The following is a 10,915-nucleotide window of genomic DNA, read 5'->3' on the forward strand; positions in this document are numbered from 1 at the left end:
GGCCAGCCTGGTCTACAGAGTGAGTTCCAGGACAGCCATGGCTACACAGAGAAACCCTGTCTCAAAAACCAAACCAAACCAAACAAGCAAACAAAGAAAAAAAAGAAAGAAAGAAAGAAAAAGAAAAGAAAAACCACCAAAACCCCAAAGCAAGTCAAACCAAAGGACGACAATAAAAACACCAGAAGGGTTGTGCACAACTCCTGTCAAAATATCCTCTTTGAACGAGTGATGCCAAAGTGAAGGCTCTCAGTTCCCAGTTTGACCACACAGATGGCACTGCCCAGCTCCTTTGGCACAAGGGGTCTCCTGCTAATCATGTGTTGGTCATCAGAACCAAAAACCAAGCTGCAGTTGTTCTGCTTCTAGAAAAGTCACAGGCACTCACCCACAGGAGGTGAGAGGAAGGGAGTGAGGCAAAGCTCAGGGTGATGAGGTTCAGAGCTCTCTAATGTGGCTATGGTTTCAGGCAGAGCCACTGTTCTTCATATTAGCCAGGGAAAGGAGATGAGCGGAGCGTTTCAAAGTCAGCCGCACACTTGTGTGCCCACATATAAATAAATATACAACTGCAGGGCTGACAAGGCGCTCTCCTCACAGGTCATTTCAGATCCTTAAACCTGGTAGCCAACAGGTCCAGTGACAAGCCGACTCAGTGCAAAAACCTTGCTTTTGGGAGCAGGCACCAAGGTCCTGTGCTCACAGATCTTCAAAGGAACCAGGAATGATAAGTATGCAGGATTGTCTTTCCAATGGAAAGATGTAAAACCCGTTCTTCCACCCAGAAGGCTGGGAATTGGAAGTGATTAATAGACTGCTGGTGTTTTGTGTTATCTGTTGGGCCAGGTCATATTAAGCTACTACAAGCAGGACAAGAGGTAGCTAATATCCTAAAAGACCTCTATGCTATTTGTATGACTAAGACTAGGCTAGACCAGTGCTTAGGCCCTTAAGCTAGCACAGGTGGCCTAGAACCCATCCTCTTGGAAGCAATGGCATATACCCAAGTGGAGTTTCAACCAGGAAACTATTTTTCCAGATTAAACAAAGGTTAAGTCTGTGGGCTACAGTACTTGGCATCAGAGTCCCCAAATCTCCATCCAGGTCGGTGGTCAATCTGAACAAAGTTTCCACTCTCACTCACTCTGACACATCTCCAGAGGCTGTTCAAGCCAAACATGGTAGCTCATGCCTTTAATCCTAGCATTCAGGAGGCAGAGGCAGGTGGATCTCTATGAGTTTGAGGGCAGTCTGATCTACAGAGTGAAACCCTGCCTCAAAAAGCAAATGAAAACAACTTTCTCCAAGAAGCCACAAGCATCAGGAGCTCTTCTTTCTCCAACCCCACATATGACTCTAAGGCCTAACAGCCACTTCTGGGTTTGTTCTCTGGGATCAAGACCTGACTTCTGTGCACAGGGATGAAAAGACTGTAGACTGTAGACAGTAAAGTGTGTGGCTAGCATCCATGAAGCCCTGGGTCCCGCCCCCAGCACCATATAAACTTATGGTAAAGTACTCAAAGGAGGCACAGTGGAGGACCAGAAGTTCAAGGGCATTCTCGGCCACAGACCTGAGGTTCAGGCCTGGAATTATAGGAGACTTGTCTCAAAGGGACAGCCTCACAGAACAGGGCTCAGGATAGGGTACCCCACCTCCTCTCAGCTAAACTCCCTTGTATCAAGGGAAAAGATTCATCTCCTAGGACAGGGTGGGAGACCTACAAGGTCTATGCTAGGTATTTTGGTTTTTTCCCCTAAGATCTATGAGTGCTTTGCATGTCTGTCCCTGGAGGTCAGAAATGGGAGTCTGACCTGATGAACTGGAGCTAGCCTCCATAGGGGTGCTGGGGATCGGGTGAAAGGCAGGAACTGACTCATGCCAGGGTTCTTATGACCTCCACATGTATGATGACATAAACATGCACATGTGCACTCCTATACTAACAAACATATAAATTTAATAACTATAAGTGGACCTGGAGTTGGCACATGGTTTTGAGAAGAACATAGAAAAGAGACAGGGTTGAAGCACCACTATCCACTGGAATACCCACATGGGACATGCTATACCAATACAACCATGCCCACAGCCCTGTCCCGCCATGGCTTGTTTTGCTCACCTTGACGGAGAAGATATTTGCTGTGTGTCCTGTGTGCATGGAGAGCAGCTTCTTGTGGTGCAGTGGGTCCCACACAATGGTGTGCTGGTCATCGGAACCAGAAGCCAGCAAGCTAAGGGCAGAATTAGGAGCTCTGACTTCTCAAGGCCCCAACTGCCACCTCCCCATTCCCAGAGGGCAGGAGTTGGGCACAGTTAACACAAAGGACAGTAGATATTGCAGTTTAAGGTTAGCTTATAAATATTACTAGGTTATATTTCACTTTGTTGAGAATTTCCAATATTCTTTCAATACATTGGCTTACGGTAAAATAGGGTTTGGAGGGCAGTGGTGGCACATGCCTTTAATCCCAGCACTTGGCAGAGGCAGGTGGATTTCTGAGTTCGAGGCCAGCTTGGTCTACAGAGTGAGTCCCAGGACAGCCAGGACTATACAGAGAAACCTTGTCTCAAAAAACCAAAAAAAAAAAAAGGGGGGGGGTTTGAATGTTATCCAAACTTGAGTTGCTAGTCAAACTGTATTGACAGTCATGGATAAGCATAAGATGGCAGAGCATAGTCTATCTCCTTAGATGTGCCAAGCTGAGGACCCCGCTTCTCTGAACCACTCTGACCCTTCCTTGCACTTGCAGCTCATACTTACTCTCCTTTCTCATTCCACTCCAGACAGTTGACACATCCTGAGTGACCCTGGGGAGGAAACAAAGGGTTAAGAACAGAGCCGAATGGACAGTTCTCTGGGAAGCTCAATGCCAAGAAGTGGGCTTAGGCAAGCCAACAGCCTCTCCTTCAGCATCTGCCAGGGACATGGTGGGGCCAGAACTAAAATGCCCCCTCTTACAGTATATAAAGTGCTTTCACGGGCAGTGTCAGTGGACACTGGACACCTGAGTTATCAAGGCAGGTGTCTTCCACCCCACTTTGCAGGAAATTCATACACAGTAAGTATAAAAGCCAAAAGCTGTCTGTGCCTATCCCTGGAAGGCATAGGTAGAGTTCCTTCAAGGGACAAGTTTAGGGCTAGCATGCTTGCGGCATGTTTGTATATGAAATAAAACAAACAAATCTTAAGAAACAAGAGAAAGGGCTGGAGAGATAGCTCAGTGGTTAAGAGCACTAACTGCTCTTCCAGAGGTCCTGAGTTCAAATCCCGGCAACCACATGGTGGCTTACAACCATCTGTAATGAGACCTGATGCCCTCTTCTGGTATATCTGAAGACAGCTACGATGTACTTATATATAATAAATAAATAAATCTTTAAAAAAGAAAGTTTAAAAAAAAAAAGAAACGAGAAATCGAGGCAGTCAACAGTACATAGTGAACTTGAACTTACAAACAGTGGAGGGAATGAGGAGGAGTGGACCCCAGGGTTTCTCAGCAACAGAGATGAAATGACTAGACCAGGCAGCCTTCTCTCTGTCCCTTCACTCCGCCCCCTTCCTAAGGGAACCAAGATTATCACTAACTGAACTACCAGCTTCCCACCTAAAATCAAGCCAAGTGTCCTGGGAAGCACAGACCCACTTTTCTTGCCACCGTGAGGTTCAGGAATTAGGCCTAAATTACTAGTATATAGAAACTAGTAAAGCTTGTCTGGCAATAGTAGTCAGCTGAGAGATGAACCCTGACCTGGAACCAGATGCCAAGAGGAAACGGGCCACAGGAGCAAGTGTGTCCCATTCTCAAGAGCTCTGGATACATACGTGCTTCTGTGAAGGCCAGGCATGTGGATGGGCCGACTGCCAGGTATGCGGATGGACTGACTGTTCTAGTTGTTACACATTTTGCCACCTCGAGGGCAAGCAGCCTGGGAGTAGAATCAGCACCCAGAGGCAGGCTTATCCCATAGTCGTAGAAGATGGAACCAGACTGACTATAGTAGCAGGCCCTGACACTGACCTTCTCCTGCCCCTCAGTCCATTTTTGTTTAAGAATTCAAACTGGGATGTTTGTTATCTGTGGTATAAAGCATCCAATCCATTCTTCAGGTCTCAGTGAGCAGGACCTTCCTTCAGGATGTCCTGCCTCTCTTGTGCACGTGGCAGGGGGCATCTTTCCTGCTGGGCTGCCCCCTAGGTCATCCTATAGCACTGCAGCTCTGTGACTGTTTTTCTCCAGCAGACTAAGGCCTGAGAAAGCAGGCTTTGTATCTTACACTGAAGCTCTGAGGCCAGCCTCAGTGTCTGCTGCTTAACCAACTCGATGCATCTGTCAGTGGGGCTAGTGAGGAGAGCCGAGACGTAGAGACACAGCTAACTTCCCAGAAGAGGCCGTTCTCTCTTTCCTCTTCCCAGCTCAGGGCCTTCCTCTTCTCTGGGTTCCTTTTAGGCTCTGCACCTGAAGGTACAACTGAGACACCCTCTGCTCCAGGATGACAGCTCCCTGTGGACCTAAGGTCTCTTGCCTTCTCAAATATTTGGTTGCAACCCCACACCTTTATCTGAGTCAAAATCATTTCTATCCTTGTGCCTGAAGCTACAGATTCATCTTGGAGCACCAATGGCCTCGAGTGACTGCTACTTAGTGAGGGCCTACACATTATTCTGTGTAGGCAGAATAATGGTCCCTTATTGATGGCTTGCTATAGTTATGAAACCTGCAAACATTATCTGAAGTGACAAATAGAACTTTGCAGATATGACTACGGTTAGGACTATGAGATGGCAAGATGATCCTAGACTGTCTGGGTAGGTTCAGTGCAATCACATGAATCCTTACACTCATACACCAGGTGTGCTGGCTATAGAGAAGTAGACACAGAGGTGTGAAAGGACCACATCAGCCACTGCTGGCTATGCGGCAGAGGGGAGGGCCAGGAGCCAAGACTTGCAACAGCTTTAAGAAACTGGGAATAGCCAGAAAAGAAATTCTACTCTACCCTACGGCCTCCTGGAGGGACAGAGCTGCCAACGCCTTCTTTTAGCCTGGTGAGATTTGTGTTAGACAGTTCTGATTTACAGACCTGTAACATAAGCCAGCACCGTCGAGCAGCTGAGATGCTGAGACGGGTTGATCTCTTGAGAGAATTTGTAGTCAATCTGAGCTAGATAGTGTCAGGCCAGCCAGAGCTACACAGCAAGACACTACCTCAAAGCACTAAAAATCTAAAACAAAACAAAAAACAAACAGGAGCTGGAGAGATAGCACAGGGCTCCCAGATCCCATATGTCGACTAACAACTAACTGCCTGGAACTCCAGTTCTATGAGATCCAACACCCTTTTCTAGCATATTCTAGTAGGCAAAACATGTATACACATAAAAATAAAATAAATTATTTAAAAACTATAACAAGTTTCTGTTTTTAAAGCACTCACTGTGGGTTTTTCTTTTTTCATTTATTATATGTATATATCATATCTTAATTCTTAGCCAGCCCATCCCTGCTTGAAGACAAGATTTTGATATTTAGCTCTGGCTGGCCTTGAACTTCTGTCTTATCCTAATACTAGAATTAGTATTTTTTTAAACCTATGTTTATGTATTTACCTTTAGGGAGGAGCTTTTGGGCCAAAGTGCACATATAAGGGTCAAAGGACAATTTTCTCATGCCAGTTCTTCCCTTCTACCATGGCTAGCAGTTCCCTGGGTTTGGGAGCAAGGGCCTTTACCCACTGAGGCATCTAGGTCTCCCAGACCTATCTATTTATTTAGTATCTGTGTTTGTACATGTGCACCATGGCACAGGTGTGGGTGTCAGAGGACAACACCTCATGGAAATTGATTTTCTTCTCACACCAAGTGGATTGATGTGGTCAAGCTTGGCAGACAGGCAGCATCCATGTAACATCTGGGTATGGCGGCACTAACATATAGACCGAGGTAGAGGGGAGGGCAAAGACAGGCAGATCCCTGGATCTCCATGACTGGCTAGTCTAACCTTCATCAGGGGCTCCAGGTTACAGGGTTTCAAAAAATAATGTGGAGGGCGAGGTGTAGTGGCATACATCTTTAATCCCCAGCACTTGGTAGGCAGAGACAGAAGGATTTCTGTGAGTTTGAGGCCAGCCTGATCTACATAGTGAGTTCTAGAACAGTTAGGACTTAATAGAAATCCTGTCTCAAAAAACAAAAAATAATATAAAGGGCTGAAGAGATGGCTCAGCAGTTAGGAGCACTGCCTACTCTTCTAGGGGACCCGAGGACAGTTTCTAGCTAGCACCCAAGTACAATGGTATGAACTGCAGACATTTAGTCATGATCTCACTATCCTGTCCTACAGGTAAGACTAAGTTTCATAGCCATTAAAGAACTCTTGTTATCATGAGAGAAAAGTGGAAAAGAGAAAAAGGAAATATCAACCAGCATCACCCATCCATCCATCATCCATTCATGTATCCATCCATCCATCCATCCATCCATCCATCCATCCATCCATCCATCCATCCATCCATCTGTGGTAGAGTTCTTGCCTAGCACATGCAGGGTCCTAGGTTCTATTGGACCATACGCTGTGGTGCATGCCCTTAGTCCCAGCACTCAGGAGGCAGAGGCAAGTGGATCTCTGAAGTGGAAACTTAAGGGCTCTTTGGAGAGTCAGTTGTATTGGATGGTATTTTCCTGAAGTGGACACAGGTGACAGACTAAGGCAGACCCATGAAGGAGTTTTTCACTAAAGCAGACACAAGATAGGGGATGTCCTGCTAAAGCAAGCATGTAAAAGGACATGTGATGAAGGATTTTTTGCTAACAACATCCATGTATTGGTCCACTTACATTGTGTAGTTGAGCTCCATTTGTTCAAATTCCATAGAGAAAAATGCACCAAAAAACTTGTGGAGGTGTGCTGAAGTTTCTTGCTGCCTACAAGGGCTTGCGCTGATTGGATGCACAACATGTGACATTTGGAGGATGTATAAAAAAGGACTTGGCAGATAGTGATGGAGACTGGGCTTGGCTTGCTTAAAGAGCTAGCTGTGTAATGCTTGTGGGCCTGTCTGATCTTTGCTTCCCTGAGAGAGGCACAGCCAAGAACTTCTCCTGGTGTTCCTCCCGGTCCCTCCTGCTGACTCGTGCCAAGGCTGAGGCCTGGCTGCCTCTGCTAGGTGTGTCATAACCTGACTCTACAGAACTGGACTGCTGGTGTACCCATGAGGTGTTTGCGAGTGGACTGAGCTGCCACTGCTGACCTGTGTACTGAACTGCCGATTTCCAGACAACAAAGACAGGAGTTGCTCCAAAGAACCTTTCTAAACAGGTCCACTTCACCCTCCCCACCCCACCCCGCCCCTGCCCCAAACCTTTCTTTTCTACTATCTATGGTGGGTGGTGGGTTAAAAGGGAGGTTAAAACATTTTTTTTGTTTGTTTGTTTGTTTTTTTGAGACAGGGTTTCTCTGTGTAGCCCTGGCTGTCCTGGAACTCACTCTGTAGACCAGGCTGGCCTCCAACTCAGAAATCGGCCTGTCTCTGTCTCTCAAGTGCTGGGATTAAAGGCGTGTGCCACCACTGCCTGGCAGGTTAAAACATTTAAGAACCATCATTAAAAGTAGGATTTGAAAAAAATTAAAGTTATAGATCTCTGAGTCCGAGGACAGCCTGGTCTACAGAGTGAGTTCCAGGACAGTCAGGGCTACACAGAGAAACCCTGTCTCAACAAACCAAACCAAACCAAACCAACCAAACAAACAAACAATAAATCAATCACTACTACCATAAAGAATGATCTATCTATAGGTACACACATACTTCAATTTGTGATGTACCAGGTAGCATTATAGGCAAGGCAACAGACTTTTTTCCTTAGACTAAGCCTACATCTAGTATACACCCTGCAGCCTTTGTACTTTCACTGAGCACCTAGCATAGAATTCTTCTACTTGTAAATGCTATAGAACTCTAGAGGGAGAAAGGAACTCCCACGTAACTCAGTCAGGGCAGTCAGGGAGTGACTAGGTGCTAAGAAGACTATAAAACACGGGGTGGGACATACTGCAAATGGACTATAGTGGTCAGAGAAGGCTTCTCCTCTGAAAGCCAGGAACTATGCTGCCATCTTCACTGCTACACTTGTCTCCCAGGTTCTAGATGGACTGCTGCCACGTAAGTCACACACTGCACACCACATGGCTGCCTGACCGAACATGTGAGGGAATTAGAGGTTCTTTGAGACTGTCGTTCTCAGGTGACTGAAACACCAATTTACTTCAGTATCTAAAGCACGTGTCCACAACTTTTTCTATAAGGGGCCAAACAATAGATATTTTAGGTTTTTCATACCATATGGTCTCTATATGAATCATTCAATTCTGCTGTTGAATCACTAAAACAGACAGACAATACATAAATGAATGAGTGTGGCTGTGCTCCAATAAAACTTTATTTATAAGAACAGGTGGCAGTGCACTTGAGACTCATATGGAAATGCAAAGGACTCAGAATAGATAAAAAACCTTGCAAAAGAACAAATTTGGAAGATTCATATGCCCTAATTTCCCAAGTTGCTACAAAGTGGTATTGGTATAAGAACAGATATTTTGATCAATGGCATGGGTTGACAGTTAACAACAACAAAAATTACATTTATGGGTACTTAATTTCTGTTAAGAATGCCAAGATACTGTAACAGTCTTGGCAACAAATGGAACTGGACAAGTGGACAACTGGGACAACTGGACAACTGGGACAACTGGACAACTGGACAACTGGACAACTGGGACAACGGGACAACTGGGACAACGGGACAACTGGGACAACTGGACAACTGGGACAACTGGGACAACTGGGACAACTGGACAAGTGGACAACTGGACAACTGGGACAACTGGGACAACTGGACAACTGGACAACTGGGACAACTGGGACAACTGGACAACTGGGACAACGGGACAACTGGGACAACTGGACAACTGGACAACTGGGACAAGTGGACAAGTGGACAACTGGACAACTGGGACAACTGGGACAACTGGACAACTGGACAACTGGGACAACTGGACAACTGGGACAACTGGGACAACTGGACAACTGGACAACTGGACAACTGGGACAACTGGACATGCAGAACAATTAAGTCTGGGACGGAGCTCAGTGGTGTGGCCCTTATCCTGGACAACACCATGAATGACCAAAGTCTGAAGGGTCAGGGTGAAGAGAAGCCTCAGTATTAAAGGCTGAGCTCACAACCAAACCCTAAGAATGAAGTATGAAGCCCGTTAGGGACTTTGCCCCCCACCAACTCCCTATTCTCTAAAACCATAAAACTCTTGGGAGAAACACAAATATAAATCTCCATGACCTTGAGTCAGCAATGATGCCAGAGATACAACACTGAAAGCCTAATGAGAAAGAGAAGGGTGGAGATGGAGGAGACACACCCAGTGACCTTAGTGTGATTCCAGGGACTTGCATAGCGAACAGAGAGAGCTGACTTCAAGTTGTCATCTCACCTCCACATGTGTGCAGGCCAGGAGTTCAAGAACAGTCTTAGAAAGCTGGGCAGTGGTGGCACACGCCTTTAATCCCAGCCCATAGGAGGCAGAGGCAGGTGGATTTCTGAGTTTGAGGCCAGCCTGGTCTACAGAATGAGTTGAAGGACAGCCAGGGCTATGCAGAGAAACCCTGTCTTGAAAAACAAAAACAAAAACAAAAACAAACAAACAAACAAAAAAAGAACAGTCTTAGAACACAAAGACAATAAATACAGAAACTTAAAAAAGAAAGCTATGGGGGGCTAGAGGGATGGCTCAGCGGTTGAAAACACCAACTGCTCTTCTGAAGGTCCTGAGTTCAAATCCAGCAACCACATGGTAGCTCACGACCATCTGTAATGAGATCTGACTCCCTCTTCTGGAGTGTCTGAAGATAGCTACAGTGTACTTACATATAATAAATAAATAAATCTTTATGGGGGGAAGACTATGTAGCTGTCCAGGTGTGGCCTTGGGGGATACATCTAATTCCAGCACTCTGCAGGCTGAAATGGAGGGCTTGAAGCTCAAGGGCAGCTGTGGGTATACTATGAAGTCCTGTCAAAAGAATGTACAAATAATACTGAATTACCATGTGAGTCAGCTACTCTACTCCTGGGTACATCCCAAAGAGATCTAAAAGTATGTCTCTACAAAAGTGTGTGGATGAATGCCCACAGCAGCGCACACGCACACACACACACACACACACACACACACACACACACACACACAAGACATTTTAAGGCTCACCTTGTCACTACCATTCTACAGCTTACATAAAGCCCATGGTGCTTCTGTGACATGCCAACTTAACTCAACCTAATTTGTATTTATGCTCAATTTACACCAGAAACAAAATGGAATAAAAGGCAATCAAAAGCAGGCATGGCAGCCCACACCTGTAATTCCAACAGTTGGGACTTGCAAGCAGAAAGGTCAGGAGTTCAAGAACAGAGACATATAAGTCAACTCAAGGCTAATCCTGGCTACAGATAAATACTGTATCAAAATAGTAAGAAGAGAACGACAAAAAAGGCAAATGGAGAGGGCAGGTGACATGTAACTGGTTCCCATATTGGTAGGTTCCGTATGGGTAGTCTCAACCAAGCACAGGGGGAAAACAAGAGTTAGGATTATGGCAGCTGCAGCTTCGTATAGACATTTTTTCCTCATCATCTTTGGAAACCATACAGTATAACAACTATTTACTCAGCATTTACACTGTATTAAGCATTATAAACAATCTAGAATTAGTGTGTTCAGAAATGTTTGTAGGTTATATGTAAATTGAAAATTTTTTTTAATTTTTTTTTAATTTATTATTATTATAAATGAGTTCACTGTAGCTGTCTTCAGATACACCAGAAGAGGGCATCAGATTT

The 10,915-nt window shown here is 45.4% G+C and overlaps 1 protein-coding gene across 4 annotated transcripts in view; it reads right to left on the bottom strand.

The window, feature by feature from the left end:
* Wdtc1 (WD and tetratricopeptide repeats 1) overlaps window positions 1-10,915 on the bottom strand; it is a 62,873-nt gene that overhangs the window by 19,210 nt on the left and 32,748 nt on the right. For all 4 annotated transcript variants that reach the window (XM_031378967.1, XM_031378969.1, XM_031378966.1 and 1 more), the window contains 2 exons: window positions 2,765-2,811; window positions 2,123-2,234 (listed from right to left, as the gene is read on the bottom strand). In XM_031378967.1, coding sequence (XP_031234827.1) covers window positions 2,123-2,234; window positions 2,765-2,811 — 159 coding nt within the window. The remainder of the gene's footprint in view (window positions 1-2,122; window positions 2,235-2,764; window positions 2,812-10,915) is intronic.

The sequence above is a fragment of the Mastomys coucha genome, unplaced genomic scaffold (assembly GCF_008632895.1).
Source record: "Mastomys coucha isolate ucsf_1 unplaced genomic scaffold, UCSF_Mcou_1 pScaffold18, whole genome shotgun sequence".
NCBI lineage: Eukaryota > Metazoa > Chordata > Mammalia > Rodentia > Muridae > Mastomys > Mastomys coucha.